We start from the raw sequence: 19,226 nt of genomic DNA, 5'->3' as shown, positions 1-19,226 counted from the left end.
AATAAATGAGTCAGAAAATGACAGATACCGTATGTTTTTGCTCATATGTGGATCTTGAGAAACTTAACAGAAGAGCATGGGGGAAGAGAAGGAAAAAAATAGTTACAGAGAGGGAGGGAGGCAAACCATAAGAGCCTCTTAAATGAAGAGAACAAACTGAGGGTTGATGGAGGGGGGGAGAGGGGAAAATGGGTGATGGGCATTGAGGAGGGCGCTTGTTGGGATGAGCACTGAGTGTTGTATGTAAGCGATGAACCATGGGAATCTACCCCAAAAACCAAGAGCACGCTTTACACACCGTATGTTACACAATTTGACAGTAAATTATATTACAAAGATTAAAAAAAAAAAAAGCATTCCCTCTGGAAAAAAAATAATAAATAAAAACAAAGAAGGGAGTAAATGCAAAATGGCATACAGCAAACCAGTCCCGAATCACTCCTTCCTGTGGGATGTCTGCTACGGTCGAGACAGCCCCAAGACAAATATCGAACGGGAATGAATAGGGACGCTACCGAAAGAATGCTCCCTCCTTGGCCGCAGTCAGATGTAAGCCAACTGGAGAGACCGGTAAGGAAGCCCATTATGGGAGGGAGAAACACAGAGGGTGATTTCTGGCCTCGCAAACAGCCATGAGGGGCGAATGGGGGCGCTAGAGCCACAAAGGCCTGTGCAGCCCAACCCAGAGATGCCGAAGGTCCTGCTTCTGAGCAGGTGCTGTGGGCAGGGATGTGACAGATGGACCAGCAACGCCCCACGTTGAGCCTGGGGCTGCGCAATCCCAGAGTCACTGGATAGGCAGTGGGGCTTCGTCCGTGCTCACACCAGTCCAGGGTCAGCCCAGTGTATATAGGAAAGGAACCCTGTTTGTTCAAACGGCTGTTGATGTTTGGAATCCTTAAAACACATGCTTATTGTAGAAAATATGGAATATTTAAAAATTAAAAGGCCAGAAAGACACCCAAGGAAAAGAAGCCACGATCTAAAGACAGCCCTCTGCACGACCTCCTCTCTGTCTCTAGACAATTTGGAGAAGCCTGCAGACTCCATGTCTCCATTTCACTCTGCGGCCCGCCTGGTTTTGGGAGTATTCTCTCATGCCACTGTCACTCTTCCCAAATGGCACCTCTAATCAGTGCTTACTATTCCTTTCATATAAATACAGAAAAGCCATAGTACTGGCTACGAACAATTTCTGCTCCTACAGATGAAATTATTCATCCTAATGAGGGTTGTTCCCCTGAAGCCTTTCCCACAAATTACATACCAAGATTAATAAAAATTTACTTCAATTTTTAGAAATAATTTTATAAGCGAGGTAGTCTTTGGGGGATTTTTGGAAGGACAGGGTTTACACCACAAATATGAAAAATGCTAGCATATCATTTAAAATTAAGAATGAATCCAGGGGCGCCTGCGTGGCTCAGTCGGTTAAGCGTCTGGCTTCGGCCCAGGTCATGATCTCATGGTTCGTAAGTTCGAGCCCTGCATCGGGCTCCATGATGACAGCTCAGAGCCTGGAGCCTGCTTTAGATTCTGTGTCCCCCTCTCTCTCTGCCCCCCTCCCCTGCTCGTGTGCACTCTCTCTCTTAAAAAAGGAATTATTAAAATTAATGCTTCAGTGAAATGTTTGTCATTCTCATAAAGAACAGAATCCCTTCCTTGCCTAAAAAAAAATTTCGTGAGTGCTGGGTTATTTTCATAGCCTTTTAGAATGAAGCCAACAGGCACCACCTCACAAAACAAACAGTCTGTGCTTGGTCACCACAAGCTGCGTCAGCCTGACTGTACTGGGCCCGCTGGCTGGGAGGCCGGGGAGGCCAGAGGGGGAGGCCAGGTGCCTTGGCTTTGGGTGTTCATTGTGCTGGGGGTTATGATGGGATCTGGGGCTTTTAGGCAACGCTGGGGTTGGGGAAGGCTCCTTGGCGGGTGGAAATCAATAGTGATCCGTTGGGGGCATCTTAGAGAAAAGAATCAGGGGGCCCGAGGGGGGAAGAGGCCTGGATTTCAGAGAAGGGGTGGTCTGGGCAGGACTGCAAAGGTGCCTCGGTGACCCGTGGGTGAGGAGAACACCCCTGTGTGAAGACTTTAGAATTCAAGGAAAGGAGGGGCTACAGGCCAGCAGGGGAGGTGGAAGGTGGTGGGGGGGGGAGCGTGCACTGGAGAGGGTGACTGCAAGCACCCTTTTTAGTCCTTCAAAAGGAAACACATAAAAACCAGCACTCTACAAACACAAAATGAACCTTGTTGTGACCCAGCCAAGCCTGTGGATGACTACGTCCTGACCAGCCTCTCCCTCGCTGGTCTGTCCACCTCCTGCCAGATGAGCCTCCTAGCCACGCTGCTCTAGACAGCTCTTGCTCTCACTCCGGAACCTTCAACTGCTCGCAGCTGCCACGGGAGCCCAAGCTCCCACATTCTCAGGCATCTAGCCAAGCTGTGGTCTGGAGGGTGCCCCTGGGCCAGCAGCGTGGGCATCAGCTGGAGACACATGTGGGCAGGCTGGTGGCCTTGCACTAGCCCTCCCGGCAGCTCAGAGGCAAGCTCAGGCCCAGCACCGTTCTGCCCCCAGCCACCTAGTCACCCGTCCCCCTGCAGTCCGTTTGCCTGCACCCCCTCTGCCCTTCCCTGGTATTGCCGATGTAGGACCAGATTTGCGGCTCAAACCTGGCTCAGCCTTCCAAGGGCAGGTCAGTGGCCCAGCCTCAGGTAAGACTCTGCAGCAGTCTGCTTCCCGGCCTCCTCACATCTGTTGGCTCACCACCTGTCACAGCTTTCCCAACCCAGGCCTGTGAGAGCACCCTCAGCAGGCAGCTCCTGGACGGCAGGACCTAATGGTATGCTTGCACGGAGCGCTTCTAACACGTTACACGAATGTATGAAGACACAGGGCCGAGCACTCGAGAAACGGCAAAGGGCTCCCTTCCCCTGCGGTGGTCAGACAACATACTGCTGCGGACGGTGATGTCATGCTGGACTGAATCCATATAGTCCTATGGGATGCGAGCCACAGAGTTCCTGCCTTTATACATGAGAAGAATTAAGATAAAAATTCCCAAACGGCCTAAAGAGCTGAGACTGATACAGGACATCAAAGCTGCATTTGGAACAAACGCCAGGCTGAGAGGCAGCATTCCCACAGGATGAAAGAGGCAGGGCGCCTCTCCACGGGCCCGGGGCACCCCTGGTCCTTCCCCTTCCCCCAGTAAGGGCGGGTGCATGTTTCTTCTTTCAGCCTTCGGCGCTCTTCCCGGGTGCTTCCGCAGAGAAGCCTGTGCACAAATGTCACATAACGGGGGCGTCTGGGTGGATCGGTCGGTAAAGCGCCTGACTCGTGATTTCGGGCACCGTGCTGACAGCACAGAGCTTGCTTGGGATTCTGTGTCTCCCCCTCTCACTGTCTCAAATAAACATTAAAAAGATACATATATTTTTTTAATGTCACATAATGAACGCAGGCAGAACTGGAGCAGACCAAAACGATTTGGTTTTTCTACTAACTTTTAAAATCTTCAGGTCAATAAATCTATTCATGTAAGAAAAAAGGGGAAAAAAGACCATCTCACCCACCTGTGTTCACAGTACAGCTTCTCGAGGGACTAATGCTCGAGCAAGTTCAACTGAGTGTTTCAGAAGGGCGCCAGCCCAACCTACTGGCTACATTTCAAGAGAATGGATTTTCTGGCAAAGAAACTCAGGATATTCAAATGTGCAACCATTAGTAAAACTAATTATAAATAGCTCTAAGCATTAGCAACAGTGCTGATGAGTCATATATGAAAGAAGTAAAAAAAAAAACCTTTCTCTGCATGTCTTAACATATCAGAAACCATCGATGTTTGCACGATAAACTTTATAAACATCACTTACACGCTTTGCAATGAAAAACAAAATCTTAACTTTGTTCCACTTTCTATTTGACTTAGAATATGAAATAACCTCACTTAATTGGAAATTCACCTGATTAAATTGCTCAAGCCATTCAATGAGCCTAAATTGGAATAGAAGCAACTTTTCCCAAAATAAAACAACTCTGATCAGCATGGTTTTCTTTTTTCTCCTGATTCCATTTAATAACCAAGAATGGAAAACAGCCCCAAGACAGGGTGTCTGTCCAGCGTAAGTCTCTGGGTTTCCTCTGTCTAATAAGAAAATGAGCATTTGCAAACGGCTGTAACCCCCAACATGCTCGAAATAGAAACTTTTCCCCTGAGACTCGAACAAATGATGGCAGACCCTTCGAAAGCACAGGTTTTTGCCGACACCCCCCACCAAGGCACACACCCTCCAGCAAAACACATATATGGTTTCTGGCCCAGGAAGAGCTCCTGGGAGGGAAGCGGGGAGGAACGAAGCCTGCCGACGCCCTAGCCCTGCCTGTAATCCTGCCGCATCGCCACGCATAGCTGCTTCCAAGAACATCGGTGCCAACCAATGTCAGGGCTGCGTGCAGACCCACCTGCTGCAGGACAGCTCCAAGGAGCCAGGAGCAGAGGGGCTCCCAGCACAACACAGGGGCAGTGTGGAGTTCACGCAGCTTAGTGGCATCCAGAAAACAAAGCAGGCTGCAAGAAATGTGCTCCTAGCGAGCACAGCTGTTGTCACTAGATTTGAAAGTCCCTTTCTTGAAATCTCTAACTCGGCCCGAAGTCTGGCTAACCCTTTCAGCCTCCAGCGAAGAACCTCTACCCTTGGGTGTTAATCTGCTCCTGAACGCAAGCTTAGGGGCTGTAATTAGAGACACAAAAGGATTTAGGGCCGCCGGCAAAGAGGCAGAAAATCACATGAACCAACCCTATCGATAATCCTGACCCGGCAAAACTACCTGCAACACCGGATGATGGTTTGAGAGTACCATAAACGATGAGGTGGGCAGGCATGCTTCGTTGTAACCAAAACTATCTGTTTCCATACAAAGTTGAAAGAAAAAAAAAGCCCGAGCAGTTGCAAGCTTTCCAAAGTAATGGATAGCGTGGTATTTAAAAGAAATTTTCCCGAGGATATTTGAAATTATATGTACATTTTAGAAGCTGAGGCTATGGTAATTTTGCCTCCAAAGAGAGAGAGGAGGACTGTGTCCCAGCACTCTTCATGCCATTTCAGTGCACATTCGATAGGATCAGAGCGCAGCAGCCTTAACCCCAGGTCTGAGCAAGACGCCCCCTTTCCCAACACGCTGTGCGCATCAGGCAGACCCTGAGCACATCTCCCACAACCGAGGCTGATCTACTCGGCTAGTAGGACCAGGAAAATGCCACAAGTGACCCAGTTTCTGGTGTTCACCTGTTCCGAGCCCGTCTTAGGCCATGGTGTACCCTCTGTGCCTGCCCAGGACAACAGCCGTGGCTGTCTGTGAAAACAGGGGCACAGGAGCCACTCCAGACCCGCCCGGCAGCCCTCCCAGGGCGGTGGCCTGGACACACAGGACAAAGGCGCAGATGACGACTGTCAGCGACACAGAAGAAAAGGTTACCGCATCCGCCCCGAACTTTCCCGTGAGTAGCACTTCCTTCCTCCGCCAAGCAAAGTCGGAACAACAGAGTAGCCCGGAGGGAAGATCTAGGCAGGAGCTTTCGGCTCAGCCTCTCTTCATGGCCCAACAGTTCACCTGACTCCCGGGCAGACACCCCCGCCCCCTCCCTGACCACCTGGGCATCGTGCAGGAGAACAGATGTGCACTTGGTGGGGATCACGGTTACAGGTCTCTGTTTCCAGCTGACCCCACATGGGGAGAAAGGAAGCGCTCTCTCTCTTGTGTCTGGGAAAGAAACTTCACAGGGAGAGATAAGAGCCACTCGCACCTCCTGACTCACCTTCCCTTCCCGGCTCCTAAGCGATGACAAGATAGCACTGCCCACGGCCCAGGAAACCAGACGCCACGGCTTTGTCCAAGCGGCCCCCCTCGATCCCATCCTGCCTGCTCGCTCCCCCGATCACCACACACAACGAAACAAAACAAGCCTACGGGTAAGATCTCAGATATACTAGCAGGAAGGAGTTAGCATGTGAACCGCTGTTTCTACTCATGAAACTCTGGGTACGTAGTTTGCGCGGAGGTACATTTCCCCAGAACCTCCGAGAACCACCATACCTGCACTGGCCACTCTCAGTCTTTGTCATAAATGTCAGCCCTTCTCTGGGCCTCTGAGGACGGGCTGGGAGTACAATCAAGTTAAATAAGAGTTGAGCAAGCTAATTCATCATTTGGCCATACTCTCGGGCAGGGCAACACAGGATATTGATGTGTTTGTGGTTCAGTCTATGAATAATTTACAGAGTGCCTTTTTTTTTTTTGAGAGAGAGAGAGACAGAGAGAGAAAGAGAGAAAGAGAAAGGGGGCACAAGTGAGTGAGGGGCAGAGAGAAACAGAAGCAGGGGCAGAGAGAAACAGGGCTCACCCGAAGCAGGGCTTGAGCTCACTCGATGTGGGGCTTGAACTCACAAACTGTGAGATCATGACCTAGCCTGAAGTCAGATGCTTAACCGACTGAACCACCCAGGCACCCCCAGAGTGCTTTTTTATAAACTGGTCGGGTTTTGTCTGTTTGTTTGTATTTTTAAGAGTACATGATCTACTTTGCAGCTGTACATAAAGTTCTAGAAAATGCTAACTGATCTGTGGGACAGAAGTCCGGTAAGTGGTTGCCTGGGGATGGAGAAAGAGGAGAATGGCAGGCTTTAAACAGAGATTTAAATTTAGGCAGAGAAGAATACACGTTACCAATTCCAGAGCAATTGTTTTAAAAGTACCCACTGGTGCCTCTGTAATAAGGACAATGTAAAACTCAGTTTGAAGTTTTAGTGGTCCTTCCTCTGAGCATCTTCAGGATTTTGTAGCAGTGAGTTGCCATGTGCTGGGTGACAGCAACAGACCCTAATACTAACTAATTAACCAGGTTACAGAATTTCATTCATGTTTCTGAACAAAGCACCATTTCAGACTTTTTAATTTTTTTTTTTTTTGAGAGAGAGAGAGAGAGAGAGAGAGAGAGAGCAAGCAGGGGAGAGGGGCAAAGAGACTAACAGAATCTCAACACAGAGCCAGATGTGGCTCCACCCCATGACCCTGGGATCATGACCTGAGTTGAAATCAAGAGTTGGATTCTTAACCGAGCCACCCAGGCACCCCTTAGACTTTTTTCTATTAGGCAAAAATAATATTGACATAGTGTATTAAAAATTAATACAAAGTTATTTAAAAATTTTTTGTAATACCTAAGTGTTATTAAAAGTATTTCAAATTGCACGATGGTATATGTCAAATATATATTTTTTAAAAGGATCAAAATAAAGTATGTTTTCATAAAACAGAAGTGAACGATCATTATCTTGTTCTACGTATTGCTTAAAACATTAATTCCCATCTAAACCCGAAAACTATCCTGTGCACCCCTCATTTAAAGAAAACTGGACACACAGAATGCAAAAGTGGAGTTCTACACAGTGGCTCCCATCAATCCTTTGGGGCAAAAGTCTCTTCCTTCTCCCCAAGGGTCTTTTAGATAACTCGTCACCTCCGTCAGCTAGCAGGCGCCCTGCATCTCCTCCCTGTCCCTCCACTGACCAGTTCTCTGTGGCATAGATGCTTTGCTTGGAACAGAATTTGGATCATTCTGATATCCTTAAAGATGTTCCTCTACTTTAAAAAAAAAAAAAGCTTCTAAATATAAGGGAAGACGCCCAACTTCACTCATAATGAAAAGTGCCCATTTAAATTGTTTTGAATTTTTAAAAATGTTTATTTTATTTTTGAGATAGAGTGTGCATAAGAGAGAGAAGGGGAGGGGCTGAGAGAGGGAGAGAGAATCCCAAGCAGGGTCCACGCTAACAGCGCAGATGCGAGGCTCAACCTCACAAACCGTGAGATCATGACCTGAGCCGAAATCAAGAGTCAGATGTTTAACTGACTGAGCCACCAGGTGCCCTGAAAAATGCTCATTTAACCAATGAAGCCATTTTTCACCCGTCACATTCGAAAAGAGTACAGAACTAAACTGAAAATAACCTCTGCTAGAGTGGACGTGAGCCTGAAAAGCGGCCCGAGAAATTTGGAGGTGGCTGTCGCAGTTCGTGCTCCCCAAACTTCTGATTCAAGAACCCCAGGTTGGAAATGGACTGCAACGACCTGTACGTACAGGTACAGAGACTCGGGTACAGAGACACCACATGCTGCAGTTACAGGCTTTCACCAGAAGCACCAGAAATATCTGTCTACAGAGGTTCTGTAGAACAGCGGAGGATCCAGACTGTGGAGCAGCGTGGGGTCGTTAAGAGAAATCGCGACTCAGACCTCAGCGCAGTCAACCCGGAACGATCTCCGCGGATACAGACGTTAAGTGCACAAGAACGTGTGTGATACAAAGAAGCCCAAGATCAGCAGTGAGTGCCAATGCTGCTCTCCGGAGACACACAACAGAGGTGCAAGGCCCCTGGTCCACCCAATGCCCTTCTGAGCCCGGGGAGTCGACTGCGCCCTGGTGTTACTTTAAGAACTGAATAAATGCAGAAATGCATGTTAGCCTTAGAGTATATCGTAGCCAGCACTCCAACACCCGCCTTCTTAGGGTCCTTCTTCTTGTCCCGATCACACAGCAATAAACAGACCTTCTCTGGGGCACTGCCTAGAACAGAACAGGGTGCACAGCTGACGGTTTCCTGGGGACCAACCCTCCTGCTGACTCCTACGAGCACAGGCACACTGAACCCCCAAAGCTTTTCCTCTTTAAAAATGCAATGAGCTGGGGTGCCTGGGGGGCTCAGCTGGTTAAAGTGTCCGACTCTTGGTTTCAGGCTTAGATCATGAGGTCATGGTTTCGCAAGTTCAAGCCCCGTGCTCGGCTCTGTGCTGTCAGCGCGGAGCCTGCTTGGGATTCTCTCTCTCCCTCTCTCTCTGCCCTACCCCACTCACACTGTCTCTCTCAAAATAAACTTAATTTAAAATTTTTTTAAATTAAGAAAAACATTTTAATATAAAAAATTAAAATAAAAATACAGTGAGCTTTTTTTAATGCTAGTTTTTATTGTTATAAACATAACTTGTGAGTATAATAATATAATTTATAAAGTACTATAAAAGTAATAAGTAATACGTTACTTAAATGTACATTGAAAAATGTTTAAGATGGTAAATTTTCTTTTTTTTTAATTGCTCACCATGATAAATATACTTTTATTTATTTATTTTATTTTTTATTTTTTTTAATTTTTATCCAAATTAGTTAGCATATAGTCAACAACGACTTCAGGAGTAGATTCCTTAGTGCCCCTTCCCCATTTAGCCCATCCCCCCTCCCACACCCCCTCCAGTTACCCTCAGTTTGTTCTCCATATTTAGGAGTCTCTTCTGTTTTGTCCCCCTGCCTGGTTTTGGATTATTTTTGTTTCCCTTCCTTACGTTCATCTGTTTTGTCTCTTAAAGTCCTCATGTGAGTGAAGTCATAGGATATTTGTCTTTCTGTGACTGACTCATTTCACTTAGCATAATACCCTCCAGTTCCATCCACGTAGTTGCAAATGGCAAGATTTCATTCTTTTTGATTGCTGAGTAATACTCCATTGTATATATGTACCACATCTTCTTTATCCATTCATCCATTCGATGGCCATTTGGGCTCTTTCCATACTTTGGCTATTGTCGATAGTGCTGCTATAAACATGGGGGTGCACGTGTGCCTTTGAAACAGCACACCTGTATCCCGTGGATAAATGCCTAGTAGTGCAATTGCTGGGTCGTAGGGTGATTCTATTTTTAGTTTTTTGAGGAACCTCCATACTGTTTTCCAGAGTGGCTGCACCAGCTTGCATTCCCAAGATGGTAAATTTTCTGTTATATGTATTGTACCACAGTATCTTTAAAAATTAAAACTAAGAACGGGGCATCTGGGTGGCTCTGTGGGTTAAATGTCTGACTCTTTCTAAAAAAAATTTTTTTTATGTTTATTTATTTTTGAGAGAGAGAGAGAGAGGGAGGGGGAGAGAGAGAGAGACAGAGCACAAGCGGGGGAGGAGCAGAGAGAGAGGGAAACAGAATCCAAAGCAGGCTCCAGGCTCTGAGCTGTCAGCACAGAGCCTGACACGGGGCTCAAACCCACAAGCCGTGAGATCATGACTTGAGCCAAAGTTGGACGCTTAACCGACTGAACCACCCAGGTGCCCCCTCTTTTTTTTTAATGTTTATTTTTAAGGGAGAGAGAGACAGAGTGACGGAGAGATACAGACAGAGACAGTATGAGTGGGGGAGGGGCAGAGAGGGAGGGAGACACAGAACCTGAGGCAGGCTCTAGGCTCCGGGCTGTCAGCACAGAACCTACGTGGGGCTCGAACTCACGAACCATGAGGTCATGACCTGAGCGAAGGCAGACGCTTCCGATCGAGCCACCCAGGCACCCCCTTAATCCTCTGACCTTTGATCTCAGTTCAGGTCTTGGGCTCACGCCCTATGCTGGGCTGCATGCTGGCGTGAAGCATACCTAACAAACCAACCGACCAACCTTGTGAGAATGGGACATACACAGTTCTCTTACGTGTTCCACTCACCTGGACTTCGTGGGGCGCCTTCCCATGTCAGGGAACGCTGACATCATTGGTAACAGCAGCACTTTACAGTTTGGGTGGTCTCTAATTCACTTCAGTAATTTCCCTTTGCTGAGTATCTAGGATCCCAGAAACGAAAATTGTGGGTCCGAGACCTGCCTTTTGAAACATGTCGCCAAACTACTCGCCGGAAAGTCTGTCTAACCTGTAGTCCAATCGGCATTGTATCAAATACATGCTGGTTCCCCACAATCTCACCGATGGGTCTCGCTAACTGTTAGATCTCTGCCAACAAGACAGCCAGAGCCTACCATCTCAGGGGGCGCCTCAGGGGGCGGGAGAGGGGGGCTGGCTCAGTTTGTCAGGCGTCTGACTCTTGGTTTTGGCTCAGGTCACGATCTCACAGTCCATGAATTCAAGCCCCGTGTCGGGCTCTGCGTTGGCACAGCAGAGCCTGCTTGGGATTCTCTCTCCCTCCCTCTCTCTGCCCCCCCCCCCCCCCCCCGCTTCCCAAAACAAGTAATAAATAGACATTAAAAAAAAAACTACTGTCTCATTTTCAAGTAAACCCGCAGATTCCTATGAGAGACGATAGGGGGCAACCTCAATCAGCTGGGGAGCTGGTAAGGACTCCCCGAGGCAGTTGATAACACCCAGCTCACCTCTGTGGAGCACGCTTCCCTTCGCATCATCATTACTGCACTAAGCGCCACTAAATCCTAGAACACGTATCCTGCCTTAGAAAGGTCGTTAACGTGACCACAAAGGAATAATTATACAATATGACGGAGTCTCCCCTATCTCATCCTCTCCAAAGGGCTCCCAAACTGCCCACCTAAGAGTTTATTTTTCTGATTTACAGAGAAGGTAGTCTGTACCACTTGGAAATGAAGTTGTTAATTCAGTGTGGCAATGAAATAGAGTTTTTTCTTCCTTGTTTCTGAGCCTCCTCCTTGGATATGGTTTCAGTCAAAAAAAAAAAAAGTGAGGGGCGCCTGGGTGGCTCAGTCGGTTGAGCGTCCGACTTCAGCTCAGGTCATGATCTCACGGTCTGTTGGTTCGAGCCCCGCGTCGGGCTCTGTGCTGACGGCTCGGGACCTGGAGCCTGCTTCGGATTCTGTGTCTCCCTCTCTCTCTCTGCCCCTTCCCCGCTCATGCTCTGTCTCTCTCTCTGTCAAAAATAAATAAACGTTAAAAAAAAATAAAAAATAAAAAGTGAATTCCTTTGGGAATAGGCTTTCAAGTCTACTTGTACTAAAAATGGAAGTAAATGCTTCAGTCCATTTATTTTTTTAACACACTTTTAAAAAATGTTTATTTACTTATTTCTGAGAGAGAGACAGAGAGAGAGCGAGCAAGGGAGAGAGAGAGAGAGAGAGAGAGAGACACACACAGAATCCGAAGCAAGCTCCAGGCTCCGAGCTGTCAGCACAGAGCCCGACGTGGGGCTCGAATCCACAAACCCATGAGATCATGACCTGAGCCGAAGTCGGACGCTTAACTGAGCCACTCAAGCTCCTGAGTCCATTTATTTTTTAAAATTTACACTTAAACTTGAAAGAATACACTAATTCCACTTAAAAAAAAAGAGGAGGGGCATGCAAACACTTTAGTGTGAATTAGCCAACTACAAAATGCAAGGTAGAGAATTACTTCTATTTGAAGACAAGAAATCACAAGTACGTTTATGGGGGTTCAGGGTCGCTCCTGTGCATAAAAACATCACGCCCCTCATTCCCCTTTTCTAACCACTTCAAGTCCTCCAAAGTTCTGCAATCTGATTTACAGGAACAGGCAGCGCGCTCCCCCCAGACCTCAGCACAGCGCTAGAAACTCCTGGTAGCTGACAAGTGTACAGGCAGCCCTGCACCATTTTCCTTTCAGGCGAAAACGCAGTAGCCTGCCACCTTGTGGAAACAAGAGGTAACAACACTTCATCTGAAGCGTCAGTGCAGCTTTCTAACAGAATAACCTACATATGGCTGAAGAAAAGAGAAAAGCATTCTAACAGGCACATGAAAAGATGCTCAACGTCACTCATCATCAGGGAAATACAAATCAAAACCGCAATGAGATACCACCTCACACCGGTCAGAGTGGCTAAAATTAACCACTCAGGAAACAACAGATGCTGGAGAGGATGTGGAGAATGGGGAACCCTTCTGCACCGTCGGTGGGAATGCAAACTGGTGCAGCCACTCTGGAGAACAGTATGGAGGTTCCTCAAAAAACTGAAAATAGAACTACCCTCTGACCCAGCAACTGCACTACTAGGTATTTATCCAAAGGATACAAAAATGCTGATTTGAAGGGGCATATGCACCCCAGTATTTACAGCAGTAATATCAACAATAGCCAAAGTATGGAAAGAGCCTAAATGTCCATCAACTGACAAATGGATAAAGAAGATGTGGTTTATGTATACAATCGAATATGTTCCATCGTGATGAAAAAGAATAAAATCTTGCCATTGGAGCCGTGTGGATGGAACTAGAATGTATGATGCTAAGCGAAATAACTCAGAGAAAGACAAATATTATGTGATTTCACTCATAAGTGGAATTTAAAAAACACAACAGACGAACCCAGGGAGAGGGAAGGCAAAATAAGATAAAAACAGAAAGGGAGGCAAACCGTAAGAGACTCTTAAATACAGAGAACAAACTGAGGGTTGACTGGGGTGGTGAAAATGGGTGATGGGCATTAAGAGGACACTTGTTGGGATGAGCACTGGGTGTCATATGTAAGCGATGAATCCCTGGGTTCTACTCCTGAAACCAAGACCACACTGTACGTTAACTAACTTGATTTTAAATCAAAAAAAGAAAAGAAAAAAGCATTCAAATTCACTTAATGTATCAAATAAACAATACATAGTACTAGAAGAAGGCATCTTTTAAGTTTTGGACGCTGGATTCACCTTTGGCCAAGGAGTAGAATTTTATGGTCATGCGCGCGCGCGGGCCCGCGCGCGCACACACACACGCACACACACACACACACACGCACACACACACACACCCCTTAAGTCCAAACCGGGATTTGCTTGCAGTGATACAGATCAGCAGACCTGGCTTCACCTTTTGCTATTTTACTCACTTCCGTTTGTGAAAATGGCACGAAGGGTGGGTCTTACCTTTTCACTACCAGCTTCAGGGTTTTATGAGAGCCCTTCACCAGGCAAATCGCCTCCTGTCTAAACCCTGAGAGACCAATGTCGTTGATGCCGACGATCTCGTCCCCGGCCAGTAACTTGTCCACTGCCGCAGCTTTACTTCCTTCTTCAATCTGCAACAAAGACGCACGTGCCATGAGCCTCCAAACAAGCAAAGCAAGTCCCCAGAAGTCAGCCAGGAGCAACGTGCCTGTGACGTGTGCCGCCCACAGCTCTATGACTGGCTCTGGGATCGGCCAGGACCCCATCTAGGCCCTGAGGCTGCGCGGATTCCTATTTGACGGATGAGGGACACATCTCTCACCCAGCGCTTGCCTCTGCGCGGACCTGGGCTACCTTCACCGAGGGAACAGGAAAGAGCGCATGCGCTCCGGAACACGCACGACCCAAAACGGTGGATCTAAAGATACAGGGCCCTTTTCTGGAAATCCTTTATCCAAACAATAATGATGGGTTATTTTTATTATGTACTATTTCTCATACATTAATCCCAGACCTAGATTCTTGTAACTGCTTTACTGAGAGAGAGTTCAAATACCACAAAACTCACTCACATAAATATACAAGTGAATGACTTTTTAGTATATTCACAGAACTGTGGAACCATCACGTCCTAAACCCAGAAGAAACCTGGTAGCCGTGAGCAGTCACCTCCTGATCCCCTCCAGCCCTGGCCACCACTAACCCACCTCCTGTCTCTATGCATTTGCCCTTGCTGGATAGCTCACAGAAAAAGGATCCTACAGGGGCGCCTGGGCGTTTCAGGTGGTTAAGCGTCTGACTCTTGATTTTGACTCAGGTCATGATCTCACGGTTTGTGGGATAGAGCCCTCCATTGGGGTCTGTGCTGACAATGTGGAGTCGGCTTGGAATTCTCTCTCTCCCTGTCTCTCTGCCCCTCCCCTGCACTCTCTCTCTCTCTCTCTCTCTCTCTCTCAAAATAAATGAACAATGGGGCGCCTGTGTGGTTCAGCCGGTTAAGCATCCAACTCTTGATTTTGGCTCAGGTCATGATCTCATGGTTCATGAGATCGAGCCCTGTGTCAGGCTCCACACAGGCAGCATGGAGCCTGCTTGGGCTTCTCTCTCCCTCTTTCTTTGTTCCTCCCCCACTTGTGCTCTCTCTCTTTCTTTCTCTCATAATAAATAAATTTTAAAAATTAAACATTTAAACAAATAAAAAGAATTCTGCAACATGTGGCATTTTTAAAAACGTTTATTTATTTTAAGAGAGAGAAAAAGAGAGTGCCCACTCAGGGGAGAGGCAGAGAGAGGAAGAAAGAATCCCAAGCTGGCTTTATGATGTCAGCACAGAGCTCCACTCAGGGCTCAAACTCATGAACCAAGAGATCATGACCTGAGACAAAATCAAGAGCCAGATACTTAACCAACTGAGCCACCCAGGCGCCCCTGAGAAATCTTGGTCTTTAAATACTAAACCTAGTTTTTTTCTATACAGTAATAATAATCTCAGCAGCAATTAACCCTGTCTGCTTTCTCTACTAGTGCTTGGCAAACTATGGCCCATGAGCGAAATCCAGCCAGATGCGCCCCCCCCCGCCTTTTTTGTAAATAAAATATTACTGCAATAGAACCACACCCACTTGCTTACATATGGCTACAGGACAGCAATGAGTCGCCTGGCCCACAAAGCCAAGAGTATTTACTACTTGGCTTGTTACAAAACAGTTTGCCAACCCCAGTTTTATACCAAAAAGCAATTATCTTTACAAACTGCTAGGAAAACCGGTGAACAAAGTTAACGTTTGTGAGACTATCTGTGTACGGTCTGAAAGGTCACTGCCTGACTGTTTGCCGTGGCCAACCTAACAGTTACTTACAAAGCCCTCACAAAGCAGTAGAGCAGTACATCTTTCCTCCGGGTTAAAAAACTGGGTACTAAGCAACTTACATGCCTCAGTTCTGCAAGTGAATGATAGTTGCCTCAAATCTCCGCTTAAATCTAAGGACGACGTTTGAACTCTCAGGTTAACCAAGCAATTATTCATTGTAAGTCAACACCATCAATGCAAGTAAACGGCCACTTCTTAACCGAATGGATGGCTTCGTATTTTTGTTAATAACTGGTTTCAAAAGTCTAGACAATTTTATCCCAACACAGTAACGGACACGTTGTAAATAAATTTCCACCTGCCCAAGATTACACGTTCAGCCAGGTACAGTCAAGGTGCAGGTGACATTCAGTGGAGAGCTTAGGTTTTTGACACGTCCTGTGCGAGAGGCCAAGGGGCTGTCCAGGTGGAGGGTCCGTGGGCAGCTGGCTGTGGGAGAAGAGCATCCAGGGAAAGGTGGCCCACCCATGGAGTGACCCCAAGCAGAAGATATTTAAAGATTTGAGGGGCAGGGTGCCTGGGTGGCTCAGTAGGTCAAGTGTCCAACTTCAGCTCAGGTCACGATCTTGTGGTTCATGGGTTCAAGCCCCGTGTCGGGCTCTGTACTGACTGCTCAGAGCCTGGAGCCTGCTTCCATTCTGTTTGTCTCTCTCTCTCTCTCTGCCCCTCCCTGGCTTGTGCATACACACTCACTCTCTCTCAGAAATAAATAAAACTTAAAAAAAAAACAAAACCAGGGGGCTGGGGAGACTGAAGGAGGCTGCCCGGACAGAAGACAGAGTCACGGGCAGATAACCACAGAGATGGAACCCTGGATCCCCAACAATTAGAGCGCTGGTGAAAGAGGGCACCAGGTAAACCACAGGAGATAAAGGAGAAAGGGTGAGCATCGCAGCAGAGCCTCCACCACCGAAGTTCACACTGACGAGGACGGCCGGCGACCCTGCCCGTGCGGGGAAAGCCCCCAGGGGAAGCTGACCAACGCTCCGGCTGGGGTCACTACCAGAGCCCGCAGCACTGTGGTGGCTGGGGTCAAGACCAGCACCTGTCCCCCAAAACGGGGACCCAGACGCTGCAGGCCCTCAAGGCGGCCTTCAAGGCGTGCCTGGGTCAGTTTCATCTCCTCTCTCTCTCTCCTCTTGGCGCTAAGTACACAATCTGGAGGGCAAAATCTAGAATACAGAACACATGCAGATGGTAACTTGGGTCTGTACCCAGCGAACTATTGCCTGAATTCCATTAGGTAAATGCTTTGGTGGCATGAGTGCAAAAAAAGCCATCTGCGTGCAGAGTTTGTACTTATTCTTTCAGTAAGCATCTACAGAGCAAGTACTATGCACAAAAACCGCTAGATACTGGACAGTGGGTCTTGCAAGATGTAGTTCCCGCCTCGAAGACATTTCTAGGCTTAGAGGCCAATGCTTCTCAACCTGTAATGTGCACACAAGTCTCCCGGGGTTTAAAATGCAGATCTGGGGGTGGCTGGGTGGCTCAGTCAGTTAAGCATCCAACTCCTGATTTCAGCTCATGTCGTGATCCCACAGTTTGTGAGTTTGAGCCCTGCATCAGGCTCTGCACTGGCAGTGTGGAGCCTGGTTGGGATTCTGTCTCTCTCCCTCTCTCCCCTCCCCCCCGTCTCTGCCCCTCTTCTGCTCATGCCCTCTCTCTCAAAACAGATAAATAAAACTTAAAAAAAATGTTTTTTAAATGCAGATCTGATTCAGCAGGTCCTGGGTGGGGCCTGAACTTCTGCGTCTCTAAGACCATCCTTAACAAGCTCCCAGGAGAGGAGACGGTGCTTTGAGTTGCAGTGTAGAGATACAGGGACAGATAAATGAAGTACCAGACGAGTGAGAAGTCGGCTTGCCCTCTATGGTGTGGATGGACCCTCCAGGAACATTTTCACAGAGCCCATGGCATTTGGTGCAGCCTTGAAGGATGCGCTTTTTGGAGACTCATCACAACACACAAGGGCCAGGCACCATGAGGAAGCCACAGAACATACAAGTTTTTTTAAGTTTATTTATTTATTTAAAGGAAGAGAGAGAAACCCAAGCCGGCTCTGCACTGACAGTGCAGAGCCCAACACGGGACTCAAACACGCGAACCATGAGATCATGACCTGAGCTGAAGCCAGGAGTCGTCACTTAATGGACTGAGCCACCCAGGCGCCCCTGAATCACACATTCTAAAGGGGTTAAAATGGTGAGTTTTGTGTCAGACACATTTAGCTTACTAAAAGTCACACATTCTTCTGTATCTACAAGAAAAGATCCTGACGCCATGATAAGAGTGAACATAAGCGTCCTCCCTACAGTGATTCCCTTTGAATTGCAGTGAAAGAGAACGTCTTTAGGCAAAAGCACCGTGACTAATGACCTGCAGGGTCTCAGGACAGTTGTGAAGGCAGCAGGCCCTGGAGGGGACACGTCACCGGTGTCTGGCTCAGCTACCACTTGGTGGGTTTCTCCGCGTCATCCCCACAAACCCTTCTATGGACAAGTTGTGCGAGACTCCCGTGAAGCCCCGTCATGTCCTCCGGCTTCGCCACGGAGAGGAACACCATGTTACTTCCTCTCATCCGTAAAGACTTCTCCAGTTTCCCCTCTATAAAGGAAGACTGCATTCCAAAGCCTCCTTCAGCCTCGCCCTAACGCACTCCACCTACACTTCCCAGAAAAAAAAATCGGTCTGGGTTTGGGAGATAAAGTAGCTGGGGCTTTACCCTCCCCCCTGCACCCCCGCCCTTGGCTTCCTCCCCAAGACAAAGTTTCTCTTTGATATTTATTGTGCTCTTGGGGGAAGAAGCTGGAAAAGAAAAAGCAGCTTTGAAAACCTGCATTCTATACCACCCCCCAAACATCTCACAGCAGGTGGGATTAATTAGGCTTCAACTTGGCGAAGAACAAACCTGAAGTCGGTGCTACCCGCACAGGATAAGGACTCTGCCTGCCCGCACGTGACAGTGTATCCAAACCCAACGCTGATGGGCATTCCGTCCCCAGGGCCACACGCTACAAAGGACCGTGCTTGGCACTGTTAACCAGTAGGGGCGACCACCTACGTGTACAGAGGGTGGGAGCCACCAGCAGGGCAGTTCCGGCCAAGGTCACCTGCTCCAACCCAGAAGAGTCCCCCGCACAACGGAAGGCGGGCAGAGACAAACCCTGCCGTGCCCACGATGCGGGCCCACGTGGCACGCACTTCACACGTACAGAACGGGAGTCCCGAGCGCCCGCGCCAGTCCACATATCCCACCCGAGTCACTAACTGGCATTCCGTACGGCAAACCCACGCTCACCGTCCCAATGAAGTGAGATGTCCCGTGACGTAAAGAAGGCCTTACTCTTCTTATAGGAATATGTTGTCTGGAAACAGCAGTGGGGAGAAACAGTTAACGCAAGCCTTCATTTTTTATCATTTATTTATTTTGAGAGCAAGCGGGCGAGCATCAACGGGGAAGGGTCACAGAGAGAGAGAGAGAGGCAGAGAATCCAAAGCAGGCTCTATGCTGGCAGGTCAGAGCCTGACACAGGGCTCGAACCCACAAACCGTGCAATCACGACCTGAGCCAAAGTCAGACACTGAACCGACTGAGTCACCTAAACGCCCGAGAGTCATTTTGGAACAAAGTTTTCATACTTCTTGGAACGGACGTTACAGAT

General features: G+C 48.0%; 1 protein-coding gene across 1 annotated transcript in view; it reads right to left on the bottom strand.

Moving 5' to 3' along the window:
• SHROOM2 (shroom family member 2) overlaps positions 1-19,226 on the bottom strand; it is a 154,195-nt gene that overhangs the window by 66,983 nt on the left and 67,986 nt on the right. Inside the window, exon 2 of the mRNA XM_047076353.1 lies at positions 13,670-13,821. Coding sequence (XP_046932309.1) covers positions 13,670-13,821 — 152 coding nt within the window. The remainder of the gene's footprint in view (positions 1-13,669; positions 13,822-19,226) is intronic.

This window comes from Lynx rufus, unplaced genomic scaffold, assembly GCF_022079265.1.
Source record: "Lynx rufus isolate CCGP_SWC_20201006 ecotype Redwood Valley unplaced genomic scaffold, mLynRuf1.p SCAF_14, whole genome shotgun sequence".
NCBI classification, from domain to species: domain Eukaryota; kingdom Metazoa; phylum Chordata; class Mammalia; order Carnivora; family Felidae; genus Lynx; species Lynx rufus.
This window is presented reverse-complemented; position numbering and strand designations above follow the sequence as displayed.